The sequence below is a fragment of the Schistocerca cancellata genome, chromosome 2, assembly GCF_023864275.1.
Source record: "Schistocerca cancellata isolate TAMUIC-IGC-003103 chromosome 2, iqSchCanc2.1, whole genome shotgun sequence".
Classification (NCBI taxonomy): Eukaryota; Metazoa; Arthropoda; class Insecta; order Orthoptera; family Acrididae; genus Schistocerca; species Schistocerca cancellata.
The window spans coordinates 753784181-753806877 of record NC_064627.1 but is presented as its reverse complement, the minus strand read 5'-3'; the positions used below and the strand labels follow the sequence as shown (position 1 = coordinate 753806877).

The following is a 22697-nucleotide window of genomic DNA, read 5'->3' as shown; positions in this document are numbered from 1 at the left end:
TATCCTCTCTACTTCAACCATCAGTCAGTTATTTTGCTGCTCAGATAGCAAAACTCATCTACTACTCAAGAGTCATTTCCTAACCTAATTCTCTCAGCATTACCTGATTTAATTCAACTACATTCCATTCTCCTTGTCTTGCTTTTGTTGATGTTCATCTTATATCCTCCTTTCAAGACACTGCCCATTTCGTCCAGGTCCTTTGCTGTTTCAGATAGAATTACAATATCATCGGCAGACCTCAAAGTTTTTATTTCTTCTCCATGGATTTTAATTCCTACTCCAAATTTTTCTTTTGTTTTCTTTACTGCTTGGTCAATGTACATACTATCTCACTCCCTTCTCAACCACTGCTTTCCTTTCATGCCCCTCGACTGGCATCTGGTTTCTGTACAAGTTGTAAATAGCCTTTTGCTCCCTGTATTTTACCCCTGCCACCTTCAGGATTTGAAAGAGAGTATTCCAGTCGACATTGTCAAAAGCTTTCTCTAAGGCTAGAGATGCACATTTGCCTTTCTTTAATCTATCTTCTAAGATAAGGGTTTATATTCTAAAATAAGGGTTAGTATTGCCTCTTATGTTCCAGCACTTCTACGGAATCCAAACTGATCTTCCCTGAGATTGGCTTCTACCAGTTTTTCCATTTGTCTATAAAGAATTAGTGTTAGAAATTTCTATCCAGCACTTATTAAACTGAGAGTTCAGTAATTTTCACACCTATCGACACCTGCTTCCTTTTTGACTGGAATTATTATATTCTTCTAGAAGTCTGAGGGTATTTCACCTGTCTCTTACATCTTGCCCACCAGATGGTAGAGTTTTGTCATGGCTGGCTCTCCCAAGGCTATCTAGTTCTAATGGAATGTTGTTTATTCCCAGGGGCTTTTTTTGACTTAGGTCTTTCATGTCAAATTCTTCATGCAGTATCATATCTCCCATTTCATCTTCATTGATGTCCTCTTCAATTTCCGTAATATTGCCCTTAAGTATATCACCCTTGTATAGAGCCTCTATATACTCCTTCCACCTTTCTGCTTTCCGTTCTTTGCATAAGACTGGTTTTCCACCGGAACTCTTGATATTCATACAGGTGGTTCTCTTTCCTCCAAAGATCTCTCTAATTTTCCTGTAGGCAGTATCTATCTTACCTCCTAGTGATAAATGCTTCTACATCCTCACATTTGTCCTCTAGCCATCTCTGCTTAGCTATTTTGCACTTCCTGTCAATCTCAATTTTGAAACATTTGTATTCCTTTTCGCCGTCTTCATTTATGGGATTTTTATATGTTGTTCTTTCATCAATTAAATTCAATATCTCTTCTGTTACCCAAGGATTTCTACTAGCTCTCATCTTTTTACCTACTTGATCCTCTGCTGCCTTCACTATTTCATCTCTCAGAGCAACCCATTCTTCTTCTACTGTATTTCTTTCCCCTGTTCTTGTCAACCGTTGTCTAATGCTCTCTCTGAAACTCGCTACAACCTCTGGTCCTTTCAGTTTATCAAGGTCCCATCTCCTTAAATTCCTACCTTTATGTAGTTTCTTCAGTTTTAGTCTACAGTTCATACCAATAAATTGTACTCGGAGTCTACATCTGCCCCTGGAAATGTCTTTCAATTTAAAACCTGGTTCCTAAATCTCCGTCTTACTGTTATATAATCTATCTGAAATCTTCCAGTGTTCCACCCCTCTTCCACATACACAACCTTCTTTTATGATTCTTGAACCAAGTGTTAGCTATGATTAATTTATGCTCTGCACAAAATTCTACTCTTTCATTCCTTAATATCGAATTCCAGTCCCCCATGTCTATTAAATTTTCGTCTCCCTTTAACTATCTGAATAGTTTCTTTTATCACACCATACATATGTTCAATCTCTTCATCATCTGTGGACTAGATGACATATAGACTTATACTACTGTGGTAGGCGTGGGCTTCATGTCTATCTTGGCTACAATAGTGCATACACTATGTTGTTCATAGTAACTTATCCAAACTCCTATTTTTTTATTCATTATTAAACCTACTCCTACATTACCCCTATTTGACTTTTTACTTGTAACCCTGTATACACCTGACCAGAAGTCTTGTTCCCCTACCACTGAACTTCACTAATTCCCACTATATCTACCTTTAACCTATCCATTTCCCTTTTTAAATTTTCCAACCTATCTGCCCAATCAAGGGAGCTGACATTCCATGCTCCAATTTGTAGAATCCCAGTTTTCTTTCTCCTAATAATGACATCCTCCTGAGCAGTCCCAACCCGGAGATCTGAATGGAGGACTATTTTACCTCTGGAATATTTTACCCAAGAGGACACCATCATCATTTATCCATACAGTAAAGATGCATTCCCTTTGGAAAAATTATGGCTGTAGTTTCCCCTTGTTTTCAGCAGTTTGGAGTACCAGCACAGCAAGGCTAGGTCCATGTCTGCTGGTTCCCATCAATAGCACTGTGAATGTAAGTGTGACTAAGGTGGTGTAACTATACATGTCTTCTACGTATGTTCTTCCACAGGTTGATGTAATTTTTGATAAAGCTATACAGGAAATAGAAAATGTTAATAACATCAGAATACATTTATGTACTTACTTTTTGTCACTGCTTGCCTGAATACCGCCACCAGTCTCCAAAGTCCAGTAACGATCTTGCATGGTGCGAATGTACCAGCGTTTGGTGGCAGCATCATATTCCAGCTGGAAAGTCTCATGGTCTGAGATTTCATCTTGGTTGGCTGTTACATCTACACCTGTGGGTATAAGAAAAGAAAAATGTAAATGAATAACTTTTTCTTATATAATTGTATTGAAATGTTACAAAGGTATCTGAAGTGACATCCAATTTTAAATAACGGTGTAGGAAGTTAACTACAAAGGGTTGGAACTTAAATAGTGGCAACTATTCATTCACATGCGATACAAAAGAGTTACATGTTTTCATCTGTTACTGTCCTTCAAAGTAGTCACCAGTATTGTGTAGAACCTGCCGCCAACAATGGAAGGTGTAGTATACCATTAGCAGAGCCTGTTCTGTTGATGGAGCGAATGGAGTGGTCTAAAATTATGGTGATTCTTGTGTACGACTGTGATGGTGTTATCCTAATGCATTACGTTCCTCCATGGCAGACCGTCAATGCACAGTATTACTGTTTGTTTTTGGAGCATCACCTGTGACCATCTTTGCGAAAGAAGCGGCAACACTTTCTGTGCAACCCAACCATCATTTTGCACGACAATGTGCGGGCGCATATAGCGCAAGCTGTGGCTGCTCTGTTCGGTCCATGGGACCGGGAAGTACTGTACCATCCACCATACTCCCCGGACTTAAGTCCTTGTGACTTATTTGATTCCAAAGATAAAGGAACCACGCCGTGGCATTCACTTCAGAACTATTCCAGAGATTCGAGAGGCAGCAGACCGCTCCATTCGCACCAGCAACAGAACAGGACCTGCTAACAGTATACTACACCTTCCACATCACTGGCAACGGGTTCTACAGAATGCTGGTGACTACTTTGAAGGACAGTAACAGGTGCAAAACTGTAACTCTTTTGTATCGGTTGTGAATAAATAGTTGCCACTATTTAAGTTCCAACCCTCATACATTTGTCATTTCAGAACAATGTTGATAGAACAGTATTGATGTACTGCACACAAAAGCAAATTAAGAGACCAATAATACATCTCGAACCTTTTTTTGTTTCTTGAGCGATATGTGCAACCTATTAAGCTGACGTGGGTTTGTCTGTTGGTTATGTAAGTTGCATCAGTGGTTCTCATTGTGAGATTGTTGCCTCCTGGGGGGGGGGGGGGGGGGGGGGGTGTTACACTTCTTGAAGAGAGAATGCAGCAGCTGGGCAGAGGGGTTGTTGTAACATAAAGGAGGCAGCAATGGTGAGTGTTCTGTGCCCACTTTTATTTTATTGTTCTTTTAGTTACTAACACAGAAAATTACCTGAATTTAGTTTCTGAAATATTGGTACTATACTGCATGACAGCTAAAACCAATACTACTGACTAACATGTTATTTCTATTATCAGTTGGTTAACGGAATTCCCTTGTCGGATCTTTGCCTGCATCTTGAGTCTGAGGTTGTCCACTTCATGCAGACTTACTGTATCCAAGATAGAAAACTTTCTGACAATACTGTGACCTGTGGAAGTCATTATTTCAACAGCTTTTAAATACCTTTTTATCTTGTTTTCAAGTTCTTCTGGTATAATTCTTAACTGACTCTGTAACGACGACTTCTTCAGCAGCAGTGAAGCACCAGTATACAAATTGCTTAAGCTGTGTGTATATTGCAGTACCTGTGTTTGGTGGAGCAATATGAAAATCTGTTCAGTCACGTCAGTGTTTGAAATGAGACGTTTTGAAAGCACATTTTCTTAAAACGGCCGAGGAAACGAAAGGACAATAATTTTCATATGAATATCTGAAATATGCATTCACCCCATCCTACAAATGGACAATTAACATTTGTGAAAAGAAATTTTCAAATTAAGCTACGAGCTTTCTGGACCAAGTGATGATCCTGGAAAATTTCACTCTGTCAAAGTGAGTACATCTGTTTTATTTTTCCAAGCTTTAGAAACAAAGGCTGAGAAACGTAGTTGTTTGAAAATTCTACTGTCACTGACAAAGGCCTCCTAGCTTCCTATAAAATGTATCTATAATAGCAAAAACTGAGAACTTCTATACTACTGGGGAAACATTTGTATTACTCACGATCAAAGAAAGCGGCAGTACTAGGCTGGAGTCTGATGCATGTGCCATAATCAAATCAATTCCATCAAGTAATGACACATAATCAATGAGATGGTTTTTTATGTGGAAGTAAAGGTCTGCACTGTGTTGAAGGACACAGAATTTATAACACATATTAATGAATCAATAGCTATAGTCAATGAAGCATTGTTGCTAGTTCAAAGCGTTCATTAATGAAATTTTCCACCAAAACCTACACGAGTAACCCATTGACACCCCCCCCTCCTTTTTCCAACTAAAAACAAAATAACACACACATTTCTTTAGCAAATATACTTGCATGTGTAACTGAGGCACCTGCAACCATGGTTGGCCTACATCACAGACTTTTAGCCTGCTTAAAATCACCTATACCTGACTACTTCAATCCATCTTTTTCATAACCCCTTCTCCATTTTTCTTCAGTCTATTGTACTGTATTGTATTGTATTGAAACGTCAAGAAATTGCACATAAGGCCAGAGACATGCTTGCAAAAACAGGCTTAAGAGGCTTTTTACTCAAAAAAGCCAGAGAAAATGAGTTCAGTGAGCTCCAATATGTATTTAGATTTGAATGCTCACTGACAAATTGTGCTCAAAAAGTGCATTAATGGAAAAGGCTTCAACTTGTACTACAGTTTTAGGAATCTCACCATTAATTAATTATCACCTAATACTGTTCGCCGCTTCATTAAAGCGATCGATAATAGGATAGTCAGGTAAGAAATAGTTAATAAATAAGACAATACCTGCCATAATACTCAAGCTACAAGTGTTTTTACCAAGCAACATGTTGTAGTGGTAAAGATAATGTGGTGGTCATGTTAGAGGTATGGGTTCCAGATCACTTTCTGGCCACTCTAATATGGGTTTTCTATGGTTTCTCTAAATCACTTCAAGCAAATAACAGTTGTTAAATAATCATGATCTTCTTTTCCTCTGATCGCTGTGTAACTGAGCTGGTGCTTCTGCGTTATGGCCTTGATGACACTGAGATGTTCCTTTTCTTAAATCTAGTGATAGCCTTGTCAGTTGCAAAATGTTTGCATGATATTTTCTAAAGCCATTCATCCGTACCTATCCACACTTCACGAATTTAATTATTAATTAATTCTTGCAAAAATAGCATGTTTCAAACATGAGTGCCTTAATCATTAGGCCCTTGTCATTTCAAAATTTTTGCGACTACGGCTGAAATTGTGAAAAGCAGAAAATTCTCTCTTTCAGAATGTTCCTTTCACTTGTCACTTGTTACTCAGTATTTACATATTAATCAATCTGAAACTTTGTAAGGTAGTTGGAAGTACCCTGCATTTTAGCTGAATGAGCATACATATCCTGAAAACACACCTACAAACTTAACCACCACTGAGAGTATCAATATTAGAGAGGGATTTTTTTTTTATGAGGGTGCCATGAAGTATAATTCAAACTGACCGGAATGGATACTTATTACCACTTATTACCAGTTCTGTGTTGTTGACCCGCAGTGGTTGAATAGACTGAATCAAAAATTACAAAATAATTTAAAAACTGAAGCATTTTACTGCAGATACATTTTATCTAGAACTGACATTTTAGTTCTCTGACAGATTAACTAGTTTTGCAGAAAGTGCAGTAAATCCATTCACTTTCCTCCCAGTAAAAACATTCCTAGATCGAGTGTAGTGGATGTAGTTAAAATCTTCTGGGTTATTAGGCCGTATCATGTTTCTTCTAAAATGATCGACGTTTTGACCCCTCTGCTGAGATCTCCCTCAGGATCTTCTGGTGTCCACTACTGCTAGAACATCCTGAGGAAGATCACAGCAGAGGGGTCAAAACGTCGATCATTTTAGAAGAAACACGATGCAGCCTAATAATCCAGAAGATTTTAATTTCAGTGACAACGGCCACGAAAGCCTGCAGACTTACGTAGTGGATGTAGTTTGCAGTCTCTTGAATATTTTTTTCCTTGAACCTCTCCAGTGGCAGGACGTGCACTTCCATGGGTAGTGGTCTGAACATTCTCAGGGCCATTGTTGGAAAGCTATTTCTGATTTTAGGCAGTCTAAAGGGTTGGTACATTTATGTTCTCTTTGTTGAGGGTGTTGTGGTTGTGTATCTCGTACCTCTTGCTAAAGAAAGCTAACATGGAACAAGCACAAAAATACATAATGGCTGTAAACAGTCATTATTCCCAAGTTTGTAAATAATGACCTGCAGTGCTCCTGTCCCCTACTGAATCTAATAATTCCTGCTACCTTCTTTTGCAGTAATAGTATCTCCTTGCAGACTAATAAATGACCCCAGAGCTGTAATCCATATATAATATGGCTATCAAACAGGACATGATATAATAACGTAATCGAGATTTTTATAATCTCCTAGAAAGTAAACTACACTTGACAAGTGTCTTTGCATACCTGCTCAATGTATGCATTGCATGTGATTTCAAAGTCCATACAAAAACCCATTAGTTTCACAGTTTCTACATTTTCCAGTTATGTATTTTTGCTGAGGCTGCATACCATACACTGAGTTCTCTCTGCATTTATTTTCGTCTTATTTGAAGTGAACCTTCCTTGATTTTTTTTAAAAAAATAGCACTTCTGATTCCAGGACTCCTAGGACTAGTTTTTTCAATTCGTGATAAATAACAGTATCATCAACAGATTGTAGAGTGTTACCATGGTAACTCATTTGCAAAATGAGGATGAGGGGGAGGCTGTGACGAAATCTTGTGGTACGCTGTGTTCTAACTTCTACTCCCATGATGCTGCTCCTTTGCCATCTGTTTTCTAAGTAGCACTCAAGGTTAGCAAGAATAGCACCTCCCACACCACAGTATTTTACTTTTTTGATTATACTGTGAATGTAGTCAAATACTTTGCTCAAACTGCACAGTAAGAGTGCCACATTCTCTCTCTCTCTCTCTCTCTCTCTCTCTCTCTCTCTCTCTCTCTCTCTCTCTCTCTCTCTCCCCCCCCCCTCCCCTTCCGTGCAATTGAGCACCTCACAAATTAAACCATCTCTCTCTCCCCTCCTCCCTCCAAATGGCATCTTAATACTTTTTAATAAGTTGTCAACTTTCCCTTTTGAAAACTCTGTTGTGGATCATGGAAGAGATCATTTTCTTCAAAGTAATTAAAAAACTAATGTTTCATAATATATTCAATAATTTTAGGTAAGTCTAGAATGACTTAAATTGGCCTATATCTTGGTACTTGACTGGTTCTCCATTTTTTTATTCTGTTATTGTCTGTAACTGTTTCAAGAGGTCTGAGAAGGCTTCACTAGAGCCTTTTCTATAATTTTCTGTCCCTAGTCAATATCAGACTGTGGAGCTTTTAATGCATCTCGTTTTTCCTTTGGTACACCTCTCCTAACACACAATCTGAGTGCTCATTCTACACCACACCTGTATATGAATTTCTGAATAATATACAGTGTGTATGTGGTTGGGTTACTTTCATTGAATTTTACTATAGTTTAAGATAAAAGTAGAAATCCCATTCTGTTAATGATCATAGCCATGTTTTCAGAGAAAATTAACTTGTATGTAAATGCACTGATACTTTCCCTGGTAGAATAGTGAACGTCCCCTAACAAGATCCTTGGGATATGCACATAATTAACATGAGAGCTGTTGTTTGGCGAGTGGTAGTTCGGTAGCACTGTGCTGTACTCCAGCACAGGGGGCCCGTTAGCCGCTTCTCTCGCCGACCGGTTCCCGACTCCAGTTGTGCTCCGGCATTTCATCCACGTGCGCTTCAGTAGTTAATACGCACGACCTTCTTATTACAGATGATACTTCTGAGTAGTCTCAACTTGGCGCCGCGCGCTACGGGGAATAGTTATACGGCTTCGCTCATTTCTAGTAGGATTATCTTCCATTGCTAACACTGTCAAAGCCGATTCACACTGGGCAGAGCGGCAGGCGATGTCATCGTCAAATTGTGGTGTGATCACCCAAGACGAAACGTCATTTCGAATAGCTCAGTACTCGACGCGTAAAAGTGAATGATGAGGTACTATACGTGACACGAAAACTCGGACGGAAAAACAATGAACAAGTTTATCTACGGTCAAAGGAAACTTCATAACTTATGTTCTTGACAAATTTTGCACTATAAACTGCTTCGAAATGAAAAAAATACAAATAATTTTGTCCTAACTTTTTAAAATATCGATATTTATGTGCTAGGAAAAATGTATACAAACGAACAAATTTCGGTCTCTCTCTACCTTATCCATTGTGGTTTTTTTCTGAGTACAACAGAAACAATTATACAGTGTGCCTTCAACACAACTTACTATTTCATTGTTACAAGGATTATTTAATTAATACTGCTTCATAAACTGACATTCTGCTTTACCCATTTCAGACCCTCTGGTTACAACTGTAAACATTAACTTTTACTGTGTCTTAGCTGCAACAGACTTATATTTTCCCAATTGAAACCTTAGGTACACGTTTTTGAATGTTCAACCTTTTCATCACGCGTAATTGATGCCAGTTGTTGGGCATAATGAAAATAGCAAGTCAGTGCAGCAGTGCGCAGCAGTTCGTGTCCCTCAGAATACACTGAGAACAGAGCCCATCTGATTTTTATACATGTTTCAAATTTAATTTAAGTTTCTTTTCGTAAAAATGTTTTATATGGTTTCTGTACTAAATGAGTAACACTTGGAGATTAAAAAAAACTCAGAGAAGGTAGACGTTTAATCATCAAAGTAGATGGAACACAAATTGTCATTCAGTTTTATTTTACAGATTCAAAATAAACATGGAAATATGATAAAACACCTCACATTTTCAACATATATGAAGACACCTGAAATACACACGAGGGTTGACTGAAAAGTAATGCCTCCATCTTCGCAACTCTTCAACAGTTGGCAGCATTGGTATGCGGCAGGTACTGGCTTCTTCCGTAGCCTCTTCTCTACAGCTACATTGAATTATTATGTTGTTACAGTGTGAAATACGGAACCCCGCGCAGGCGGTCAGTCAATGCCAGGAACTCCTCTCGCGTTACGAGAATGAAGGTGACGCCTTCTCCATTCAGTTGTGACAGGAGACGAAACATATGTACACCGGAGACTCGTCAGAAAAATAAATAAGACGCAGCCCTCAGCTGGAAAAATCGTGGCCACAGTGTTCTGGGACTCAGATGGTGTTATCCATGTTGGTTTCCTTGATCGTGGGACAAAAATAAATTCAGAGCGTTACATCACAACGCTACGAACTCTGAAACGACGGCTAACAAAGGTCCGAAAGGAAAAGGGAAATGTTTTCCCGCAGTATGACAATGCCAAACCACACAGTTCACGTGCCACCATAGCAGAACTTCAGAGACTGAATCTCACCACCGTACGGCATCCTCCATACAGTCCCGATTTAACACCGTCTGACTTCCATCTGTTCCCGATAATCAAAGACCGTATGCGGGGACATCACTAAGCTTCTGATGAAGAAGTTGAGAGAACTGTGAGACGACTTCTTCAGTAGCTCTACAGCCCTTGGTGAGCCTTGGCTTCTTCAACAATCTTCCTCCACACTTCTCGGTTATTTGCTGCTCTTTTCCACCCCCGGACTCCCATATTGCTGATATCCATTATTACCTCATCGATCCATCATCTTCTAGGTCTCCCTTTTCGCCTAACTGAATGGATCATACCTTTCATCATTTTCTTTGGAATTCTATCCTCTGCCATTCTCTCCAAGTGTCCTAGCCATCGTATTCGCTGTGATTTCACAAATTTTACTATGGAGCTGTGAGACTGTGGTTGCAGAAACAGAGCGTCGACCAATTCCGTGACAGCTTCAGAAAACTTGTTCATCGTTGGCAGAAGTGTATCCAATTGCCTGGTGATTATATGGAAAAGAGAATGTGATCTTTAATTACCAATATTCAAAGGACTATTTCTGCATTTGTTTTATTAAAATATTCCTATTCAAACCCAATTAACGAAGGTGGAGACATTGCTTTTCATCCAGCCCTCGTAGTTGGTTCGCTGTATTCCAGTGTATAACTGAATACATGGTAATTACTGAGTTATCATTTTACGATTTAGTACAATAGAGAATATTTCGTAATTAGTTATTTAGTCCATCAAATGAAGCCAAGTGTACAAAGTTAGTTTTGAAACGGTGCACATTTTTGTATAAATCTTGTATCTAAAATTATTAAAAAACAGTTAAGAGCATTACCAAATAAAGAAAAACTTTCTGTCCTCCAGAAGGTCACGGAGGCCTGTTGTAAAACGTCCTTTTCGGGTATCTGGTCCCTCTTGTGAAAGAACAGTCTTGGAAAAATATCCTAATCATCATGGAACATTTATGATATGCCATAAAAGGACGAAATCTGCTGTTGTAACATAAGTGAAGGGGAAGAGCATTTGTGGATTATCGGTACAGAGTTTTAATTCATTACAGAATTGTGATATACTTCTAGACTTTATTTCCACAGATTCCGCTAAACCTCTGTTTTAGTAAAAAATGGTAATTGTAGAGTCGTTTGACAAGACTAATGTTCTGAACAAAAATTTAGTTTTTCTACTGTTTGACAATGGAAGACGCTCTTCATTACGTCTATGCACTCTTCGTATATGTTAATGCACACCGAATCTTCGTATGCTATCCAGCACTGTTAACGCAACTTCAACTTCAGAACTGTTCGTCTCTTGTCCATGCGTTGAAGTTACCAGCCACATCCGCCACAGTGACGCAACAGAGAATTTAATTTTCGACGCTTTCATCATCATTTATGAAAGTCGCAAGACTGGACTCAGCAAAGGTTGGGAATTTGTCCGGGCGCTGATAACCGCGCAGTTGAGAGCTCCCACAAACCAATCATCATCAATTTTCGACGATTGAAAAATTGCTAAATTTAGATGCTATACCGGATCACGAAAAGCGAGAGAACATTACAGTTCCTGGGTATTGGAATTTTCACGCCAGGCATGTTGCAATGTGTTCGTGCAAACTGACAGCAAGATGTCCTTTGAATATCTTCTTCTTCCTGATCAGTATCAACATTTTACAAAAGTAGAAAATTTAAACTAGTGGTATTTCAAAGAATGGGAGTCCTTTAGTTGCAGGTCGTCTTTGTTTAAATAATCCGTGGCTTCCCCTATCTTACTATGGTGGCTCCATGACAACAATGACACAGAAGACTTGTTCCTCCAATATATGATTTGATTCGTAATTCACTTTCTTTGTGACATAAGAGCCAACACGATATTTTTTTTTAAATAAACATTAAAGTCAGTTGCGATGTTTTGTCTTTTATACGTTCTCTCCCTTCGAGAATTATTCTTAGACGTACACATATGACCAAGTATCTTGAGCTACGTGCTATCTACGAGCAACTATTGATCATATTGGGCTGGAGCCGTACGGCACAGCTAGAAAATGCTGTCGCGGCTGCAGTCTCCATTGTTCCTTCTCACATAGAGGCCATTGTGTGCAACCTGGAAACACGTCGTGATGTCACCGGAAATAGCCCCGCTGCAACTGGCCTCCAGCCTTCGCAGGCAAACGCCCCCCCCCCCCCCCCCCCACACACACACACACAAAATAGTGTGCCGTAGCTAGGACAGGCTTTTTACCTGTAATACGTCATACATGACTTTTCTCTAGATTTGTTAAAATCTCTCTCTGAAAAAAACTAAAATCTTCTGTAAAACCATCATTTCTTTCGGTAGTTACGGATTTGGTACTGGGTTATACCACACCATCTGGGCCCAAAGGAGCATCAGTTATAGGCCTACTCATCAACTACTGTATGTATGTATGTATGTGTGTGTGTGTGTGTGTGTGACGCTTTTACCAAAGAAAGTATAAAATACGTTATATCAAGTAATATAAGCGCCATATACAAAATATATTTTTTTTGCGAGAGCGTTTCTCACAAGATATTGTGCTTTTGAGCACCTGTCACCAAAGTCCCTGCCCCCTTCCCGCACCAAAGTTCCGCCAAAAAAACAATTTATTAGAGCTGGGCAAACGATAATCGCGGAAGAAAGGGCCCGAGATTTCTCCATACGCTGCAGGGCTCGACGCGGTATCAAACGCTGCTCGAACAACCACGTTATCTATGATTCGCGCGAGTGCAAGCGATCCAGGTGAAACTACGAACTAGTCGCAACAACAAGCTTGTAGTGGAACAGAAGATAATGTACAATTAAACGTTTTATAGGGTAAGATTTAACGCTATTCGTTCATATGTGTTGGCTTTGTGCAGAACAGTAAAGAGTTCATTTTAATGTTCCAATTTCTAAAATGTTTAAGATACGATATTTTAAGGAATTCAGTTATCAGAATTTATAATAATTTCAGTTTTGTTGTAACTGGACATTCTGATGCTTATCCATACAGTAGAATAACGTGTAAAGAATGTTACAACTTTTAATCAGTCTAAAAACAATGTGTGAACACTCGGGTAAAACAAGGAAGAAATTTAATTAAAAATTCAGTGTGTAATAAACGTAGAAAATCTGACTGAATCTTAACTAATGTGAAGCTTCGTCTCCATAGTTGGAGCAAACATGTCTCGCTACTACACGGAGGATGCAGATTCGATCCCCAGTGCTGCAATGATGTTTTTCCTTGTAAGAAGAACTGGAATGGGGTCGACTTACCTTCCTGAAGACAACTGACGAGGTATCTAAAGGAGACCACTTCGAAAGCCGACATTCCGATTCTAATATGAGTGGCTCAATGGTTCAAATGGCTCTGAGCACTATGGGACTTAACATCTATGGTCATCAGCCCCTAGAACTTAGAACTACTTAAACCTAACTAACCTAAGCACATCACACACACCTATGCCAGAGGCAGGATTCGAACCTGCGACCGTAGCGGTCGTGCGGTTCCAGACTGAAGCGCCTAGAACCGCTCGGCCACCATAGCCGGCGTCACACTGCGGCTCGAATTGAGTATTTATGCGGCCCGCGGTTCTTAGACGTAACAATTTGCATGTCGCAACTAATAATCGAATCCAAAAACTTCAACTAACGTTGAGAGTTTCTTAAAACTATAATTTTCCCGTTCAGTAAGACACAACAACATGTACAAAGACAGCAATATTTTAAGAAGTGCTTAATTTTAATTGATGTTGGTGAATTAGGCCATGAGATAAGTAAAGCTGCCCGCTTCTCTCAGGGGCAGAGTAAACACGGCCACTACGGGGATAGAGGATGTGGGAGAGGGTATGTTTCCTTGCAGCACTAACAACTCACGGACGTTGGAGACTCGCACCAATAAGATGATATGGGATACATTTCAGATGAAAGTAACATGGATTTGTGAATACGCATTAGAGAGGGACGGTCTTCTTCAAACGCGGTACATACTTGTGGCAAGGAAGATGAAATTAAATTAAGGATAATGTTATACAACGCAGTAACTAAAGAAAACTAATGCACAAAACATTTATAAAACATTTGTGATCGTGTTTCATATTGCGTAATGCATTTCAATACAGGTACAGTTATTCAGTTACTGTCATTAATCAATACATCATGCGCTCACAGAGACGACACCCTTCGTCAGGCAATTACAGGGTCACAACTTTGGGGCCTCTAAGGGTGGCAGAACCTAAAATAGAAGACAATCGACACGAAGTGTTCCGAATGGTGCTGACTTTCAATCTGGGGGTCATCGGTCAACTTATCGCGCCCTTACTATGGCCTGTCTATGAGGGGGGGGGGCAGGCTCATAACGTATCAATTTATGTACGTTATCAATTAATAATAAGATCGATGTACATGCGGTTCGAAGTGCCACCCTGCAATGCCAGTACTGGCTCCTGAGCAAAAACGTTTGACGACTACTGCTCTAACGCAACTGTTAACCGTGCTAATAAGTGAGATTTTCCATAATAACTTCTTTTTTTTTTTCAATTTTCCTCAACAGCTTGCTCAATCGTAAGTTGTCTTTCATGACAGCTGGATTCCTCAGGGATGTAGATAGATGCAAGATTGTATCATGCCTTACAAGAAGCAAAGTAGGTTTTCCCTTCAACTGACACCCTCTTCCCTCCCTCCCCCTTTTTTTTTTTTTTTTTGCTTCTGCGGCGTAATGGTTCCCACTTTCTCACAAATGAAGTCTTCGTCGTGGTTGTGCCGCACGAACTATGTAAATCTGTTGCACACGGTGAAACTAAGCCCCTATTCTCCACTTCCACCTCACTAGAATCTAGCTACCAGTAGCACTAAGTTCTACAAATGGCCACCTCCGTTTCAGACAGGGGAAGAAACGTACCGGCGGAGGTTCGAGTCCTCCCTCGGGCATGGGTGTGTGTTTGTCCTTAGGATAATTTAGATTAAGTAGTGTGTAAGCTTAGGGACTGATGACCTTAGCAGTTAAGTCCTATAAGATTTAAAGAAAAATAAAAAAAAGTAAAAAAGAAAACGTCCGAAAAACACATGGCAACTGCCGACCACAGCAATCCAGGGTGACAGGACACGCAAATTATAAGGCATTTCGCAAACTGTGTAGATCGTCTATTGTACGCTTAGCCTTCACTGAGTAAGACATGCAGAAAAAAGGGGACAGCGTTCATACAAGTTGGCGCACAGTTATGAAACTGCGATCCCCGGTCTCGTAACAACGTCTGAACGAATTCTCGTATTTCGTCAGAGCTGTCTGAATGTGTGTTACTACTATAGGTCCTGTTAATTATGCATTACTGAAGATGACATAGCTGATTTAACCTTGTTTAGTTCTAACGGTGTGCTACCGTAGTCCTTCGTTCCTTCGCACTTAGCACGCGCTCATGACTTCGTACTTCATGCAAAATAAATTTTCTTATTTGTCTGACCATTGATGGTCTAAATATATATATTCCTACTTCATGCTTGTATCTTTTATCAGATCTGCACTTTTGAAATCTGCGTTGATGTTCTCATACTTAAGCGTTCGCTTTTAAGAACATGACTTTCATTTACTTGTCGTGCCAACGGCGTCTTGTAGACGGAGCACTACTTTATTTTCAGTCAGATGTTCGTAAGGTTTTAAGGCGACACGTAGACAGACAACTTGTTTTAAATGTTCAGTAATGAGAGATTTTTCGCTTCAAAAAACACAAAAACGGGGTAGCCTATGCTTACAACATCAAAGGATCACAGTTGGAGTATGACTACTATATCAATGGGTCAACTCTCACAAATACCCAGATGTAACACTTTCCAAGGATGTGAAATGGAATGATCAAATAGACTCAGTCTTCGGTAAGACAGTTAGAAGACTCCGGCTTGTTGGTAAGATGTCGGGAAAATGCAATGAGTCTACAGAGGGAATTCTTTAAAAAACCTGTAGAACAGTGCTCAAGTATGTGGAAGTCATGCCAACGGGGAATATGCAGGGATGCAAAGAATGGCCACACGAATGGTCACAGATGTGTGTGATCTAACGGAGAGCGTCAGCGATATACCAAAAACCTCAGCTGGCAGGCGCCTGAAGACAGACGTTAACTATTCCGGGAAATGCTACTTACAAAGTTTCCAGAAAAAGCGAACCTAGGAATGTATTGAAGTCCTTTTTACGTATAGATCCTGTAGGGAAAGTGAAGACAAGATTAGACTAATCATATTGCACATAGAAGCATTTAAGCAATCATTCTCCTCGTAATCAATAAGCGAATGGACTAGGGGAAAGCAGTAATACGTACGTATTACAATGAAAAGCACCCTCTGCCACGCGCGTCACTGTGATTTTCAGGTTGTAGAGGTGTGGTGTTTTTTTTTTTTTTTTTTTTTTTTTTTTTTTTTTTTTTTTTGTGGCGGAGAAGGGGGGTGGGAGAATATCCAGTGCACAAAGAGCGACAAATCTGGACGCCGTACTCGATTCTTACGCAACCCGTGCAAAGCCACATTTTGAAATGTGGCAAGGAATACCACAATGCGTACTAGTATTCACTTGCTATACCTCATTTTCAGGGAGTCTTTTTCTTTTTTTATCTCTCTCTAAAACATGTTCGCACAATTTCTAGTGCTTAGGCTCTCATATCCTTTTTCATCGGTATGAAACAAGGGGGCAGCGAGAAGCGTCGAAAATCAGTCCAAAGCGGATAAACCATACAAAGTCTTACACAATTTTTTTTCGTTTTCCGCCGTTCCTTGGTTGCTTCAAAATTCATGGAGGTTTGTTCGGTCTTTGCAACTAAATGAAAGTCAGTTTGTTTTTTGACAAACGCGTTTCGCTTCTTTTATTTATGAAGCATCTTCAGTGGCCTGTAAGTCAAGTCTCTTTCCCTACATATAATAAATGTATTATGTGGGTGAAAAAAAAAGGCGGAAATCGGCCAGGTAGGGTATGGGGTATTAACCGAATGAACACACCTCCAGGACCACATTAAATTCACGAAACTTTTGTCACTAAAGTTGTTTCTAATCCGAAAAACATGAGAAAACGTGAAACAGTAACATATTTGTAGCTACAAACTAATACATCTTGATGTATAAAAGGCAATGTCCTGATTGGCTGACTGATTGACTAATCATCGCGCAGCCGAACCCGCTAAGGACAGAAACTTGAAGTTTGGAGAGTGTGAATCTTATACTGTAGGCGTCGTTTAAGACGGGATTGTCCGAAAACGAAAACTGGTATTTGGTTTTTCAGTCAGAAAATAAAAGTATGTATTTCAGTATTTTTGGGAAGTCAGCCACTAAGGAAATAAAACAGTGGTAGAAAGGTGTTTGCCGGCCGTTGTGGCCGAGCGGTTCTAGGCGCTTCAGTCGGGAACCGCGCTGATGCTACGGTCGCAGGTTCTAATCCTGTCTCGGGCATGGATGTGTGTGATGTCCTTAGGTTAGTTAGGTTTTAGTGTTCTTAGTCTAGTAGGGGACTGATGACCTCAGATGTTAAGTCCCATAGTGCTCAGAGCCATTTTTTGAAAGGTGTTTAGAATATAAACAATTACTAAGGAACTACTAAAGGATTTTTAAGGCTACATCTACGAAAAATTGGTATTTGACTTCTTGGTTAGAAATAAAAAGATGTGTGTTTCAGTGTTTCTGTAAAGGAAGAGTTTCTAAGCGAGTGCAATAGGGAACGAAAATTTTGAAGAAAATATTTCGTTACATTATAAAAATCTGAAACCTAAATTTATGAGAACTGGTACTTCACATCTCGTTTAGATATAAAGAAATATTTGCTAGGGGATGAAAGTTGCTATGGAAATATCTCCACAAGGAAGCAAAAGGCATGATTAACAAAAACTTTGGACTCTTACCAAAATCGCTTTTAGGTCAGAAGTACATTGGGAAACGACCATGCTTATATGGCCCTAATTAGCGTGAAAAGCTTAGAATGTGTTGCAGTTTGTGAACAACATAAAATTCGACTAAATAAAAACAAAAGAAGTCCCTGCAGCGGTCGCTAAGCTGGTTTGTTATAAAATAAAAATAAACATGTATTACATAGCAAAACGTGCGCGGAAAAAAGCAAGCTGCCTTTCACTTGATTGTAAAAACGGAACATATTTCCATGAAGAAATGTTCAAATGTGTGTGAAATCTTATGGGAATTAGCTGCTAAGGTCATCAGTCCCTAAGCTTACACACTACTTAACCTAAATTATCCTAAGGACAAACACACACACCCATGCCCGAGGGTGGACTCGAACCTCCGCCGGGACCAGCCGATAGTCCATGACTGTAGCGTCTCAGACCGCTCGGCTAATCCCGTGCGGGTTTCCATGAAAAAAATCTTGTGCATATTTTGGAAGTACGTACAGTAAAGAATTAGAAAAGGCATCTACACATCAGTTTACTAAGTGTTCAGGTGCCCAGTAAGATACTTCCACAATCGTGGATGTGTTAATCCATAATCGTTGTGTGTTAACAAGAGTGCTACAAAAATGCCACGAATGTTTTGACTATTACACGCGAGGTTAGCTGTTGGTTCAATTCTGAGTGAGCGGCGAGCAAAGTTCACGGCCGCGGAGGGCAGAGCTCGCAAACACAGACAGTCACACAGACGGGGAGCACAACAGCAGCGCTTCTGGGAAAGCGACAATAGGTAGCGGCGAGCGGCGGCCCATTGTGAGGAGGCAGCCATTACAGCGGGACCGCCACGAGCTGACGACACAGTCACGACGCCGCTTCACCGTGCAGCAGGGGTCACGTCACGGCCGCGGTACTCGCACTTCGTGCGGACGACGAAACCGCACGTTATTCCACGACACTACGTCTCCACAGTGACCGCCTCTTAGCATTCTTGTCATTCTCTTCCCGTTTTGAGGTTTTCACATGATATCTTGCGAACCATGGATGAAGGGTATCAGACTGATACCATATTCCTTGACTTCCGGAAAGCATTTGACTCGGTGCCCCACTGCAGACTCCTAACTAAGGTACGAGCATATAGGATTGGTTCCCAAATATGTGGGTGGCTCGAAGACTTCTTAAGTAATAGAACCCAGTACGTTGTCCTCGATGGTGAGTGTTCATCGGAGGTGAGGGTATCATCTGGAGTGCCCCAGGGAAATATGGTAGGTCCGCTGTAGTTTTCTATCTACATAAATGATCTTTTGTATATAGTGGATAGCAATGATGCTGTGGTGTACGGGAAGGTGTTGGGCGACGGTAGGAGGACACAAGATGACTTGGACAGGATTTGTGGTTGGTGTAAAGAATGGTAGCTAACTCTAAATATAGATAAATGTAAATTAATGCAGATGAATAGGAAAAAGAATCCCGTAATGTTTGAATACTCCATTAGTAGTGTGGCGCTTGACACAGTCACGTCGATTAAATATTTGGGCGTAACATTGCAGAGCGATATGAAGTGAGACAAACATGTAATGGCAGTTGTGGGGAAGGCGGGTAGTCGTCTTCGGTTCATTGGTAGAATTTTGGGAAGATGTGGTTCATCTGTAAAGGAGACCGCTTATAAAACACTAATACGACCTATTCTTGAGTACTGCTCGAGCGTTTGGGATCCCTATCAGGTCGGATTGAGGGAGGTCATAGAAGCAATTCAGAGGCGGGCTGCTAGATTTGTTACTAGTAGGTTTGATCATCACGCGAGTGTTACGAAAATGCTTCAGGAACTCGGGTGGGAGTCTCTAGAGGAAAGGAGGCGTTCTTTTCGTGAATCGCTACTGAGGAAATTTAGAGAACCAGCATTTGAGGCTGACTGCAGTACAATTTTACTGCCGCCAACTTATATTTCGCGGAAAGACCACAATGATAATATATGGGAGTGGAACAGGGAGAGACGATGTTAGTTGTGGTACGAAGTACCCTCCGCCACGCACCGTATGGTGGATTGCGGAGTAGGTATGTAGATGTAGATGTTCGTACTTGTTCCATAATACGATCACATTACAGTTTAGAATGCAGCAAACTTGTCGAAATCGGATCTCTAACTTCGAGAAATAGAAACGTGACAAACTACAGGGTGGCGCACGAAGCTGAGTGGTCAGCGGGACAGAATGTCAATCCTAAGCGCCCGGGTTCGATTCCCGACTGGGTCCAAGATTTTTCCGCTCACGGACTGGGTGTTGTGTTGTCTTAATCATCATCATTTCATCCCCATCGACGCGCAAGTCGCCGAAGTGGCGTCAAAGACTGAAGCGCCTAGAACCGCTCGGCCACCAGCGGCCGGCCTTACTTTAAAATACTTTAAGGACAATATTCGTAATGAAATTTCGAGAATGTATGCGACAGAGTTGCGTAAGTGTATGTTAGCATGTTAGGGCGGACGCCGATGTGCACTGAAGCGCAAGGTGATCATTTTCAGCACCTAATGCAATGTAAAAAACAAGATCAATTCAGTAAAATAAACCTTTGCATTAGCTTATTTGTTACTTCTTTATTATCTAATTATTATAACCCGCGGCAGCCAACAATTCGTGCGTAGCTTGCGAGCAATCTGTGCTCGGCACTGGTTTTTCGTGCACCGCCCTGTACTATGCCAAGCAATTATTAGGCATGGAGAACGTTGGCGTTTGTAAGTGGTTTCAGACGGCACGAAAGTAATTCGCTTATATCCGGTCTCGCAGTTTATCTCTCTTACGTAAGCAACGCATGAAGCCAAATAGCACAAATTGTCTCATTTTACTTAATGAGCGCAGTTATTCGTGAACAAACTATATAACATCCGAAACGTGCGCCACCGTTTTCAAACAATGGGCATCTGTACATAATTATGCAACAATATATGAGAAGCAGTCGCTCACTACCCTACCTAACGGCCTACGTAATGGCCCACGTAACAGGCCACGCAGACAGTTCCCATCTGGTTCTACACGCCACAGAGATGCTCTGCCCACATTTTGGATATTTTGAAAAGTTATTCATATTAGCGATTTTGTGGTGGTTAAAACTGTCTCATGTCGCAAGAACCAATTATAGTCAATGTATGAGCTGAAGATCTACATCTGTACTTTGCAAACCAACGTGAGGTGGATGGCAGAGGGACCATTCCATTGCCGTGCAGTGTGGCCGCGCGGTTTGAGACGCAATGTCACGGATTGCGCGGCCCGTCCCGCCAGAGGTTCGAGTCGTGCTTGGTGTGTGTGTGTGTGTGTGTGTGTGTGTGTGTGTGTGTGTGTGTTCTTAACATAAGTTAAAGTAGTGTGTAAGTCTAGGGACCGATTACCTCAGCAGTTTGGTCCCTTAAGAGAAAAAAAAATAAAAAACCAATCGCATTGTACCAGTTATTAGGGTTTTTTCCTGTTCCATTCACGTATCGAGCGCGGGAAGAATGATAGTTTGAATTCCTCTGTGCATGCAGTAATTATTCTATTTTTATCCTCACGATACCTGTGTGAGTGATACGTAGAGGGTTGTATTGTTTTCCTACAGTAATAATTTAATGCCGGTTCTTGAAACTTTGTTAATAGACTTTCTCGGGGTAGTCTACGTCTATCTTGAAGAGTCTGCCAATTCAGTTTCTTCAGTGTTTCTGTGGGACTCTCCCCGGGATTGAACAAACCCGTGACCGGTCGTGCTGCCCTTCTCTGTAATATCCCCTGTTAGTCCTATCTAGTACAGATTCCACATACTTGAGCAATATTCTAGGATGGGTCGCACGAGTGATGTATAAGCAATCTCCTTTGTAAACTGATTGCACTTCCCCAGAACTCTACCAATAAACCGAAGTCTACCTCCTGCTTTACCCATAACAGAGGCTATGTGATCATTCCATTTCATTTCCCCACAAAGTGTTACACCAACTATTTGTATGAGTTGGCCGATTCCAAAAGTGGCTCACTAATATTATAGTCATAGGATACTACGTTTTTTCGTTTTGTGATGTGTAAACTTTTACATTTCTGAACATTTAGAGCGGGCTGCTAATCTCCGCACCATGTTGAAATTTTATCAAGATCTGATTGAATATTTATGCAGTTTCTCTTAGATAGTACTTAATTATAGATAACTGCGGTTTCTGCAAACAGTCTGATTTTACTATTATTATTGCCTGCAAGGTCATTAACATACAACATGAACAGCAATGATTCCAACACACTTCTCTGGGGTACTCCCGAAGTTATTTCTACATCTGATGGTGACTCTCCATCCAAGATAACATTCTCTGTCCTCTCTATCAAAACGTCCTCAATCCAGTCATAAATTTCACTCGATACCCCCATATGATCGTACTTTTGATAATAAGCTTAGGTGGGTACTGAGTCAAATGCTTTTCGGAAATCAAGAAACACTGCACCTACTGGTTGCCTTGATCCAAAGCTTTCAGTATGTCACGTGAAAAAAGTGCGGGTTGGGTTTCACATAATCGATGTTTTCAAAATCGATGCTGGCCGACACTGAGGTGGTCATTCTGTTAGAGATACCTCACTACATTTGAGCTCAGAATATGTTCTAAGATTCTAGAACAAATCGTTGTCAAGGATATTAGACGGTAGGTATGTGGATCACTTCTACTACCCTTCTTGTAGATGGGTATGACGTGTGCCTTTTTCCAAGAACGCAACAGATGG

The 22697-nt window shown here is 40.5% G+C and overlaps 1 protein-coding gene across 1 annotated transcript in view; it reads right to left on the bottom strand.

Moving 5' to 3' along the window:
- LOC126162570 (protein singed) overlaps window positions 1-22697 on the bottom strand; it is a 351638-nt gene that overhangs the window by 9243 nt on the left and 319698 nt on the right. Inside the window, exon 5 of the mRNA XM_049919161.1 lies at window positions 2602-2758. Coding sequence (XP_049775118.1) covers window positions 2602-2758 — 157 coding nt within the window. The remainder of the gene's footprint in view (window positions 1-2601; window positions 2759-22697) is intronic.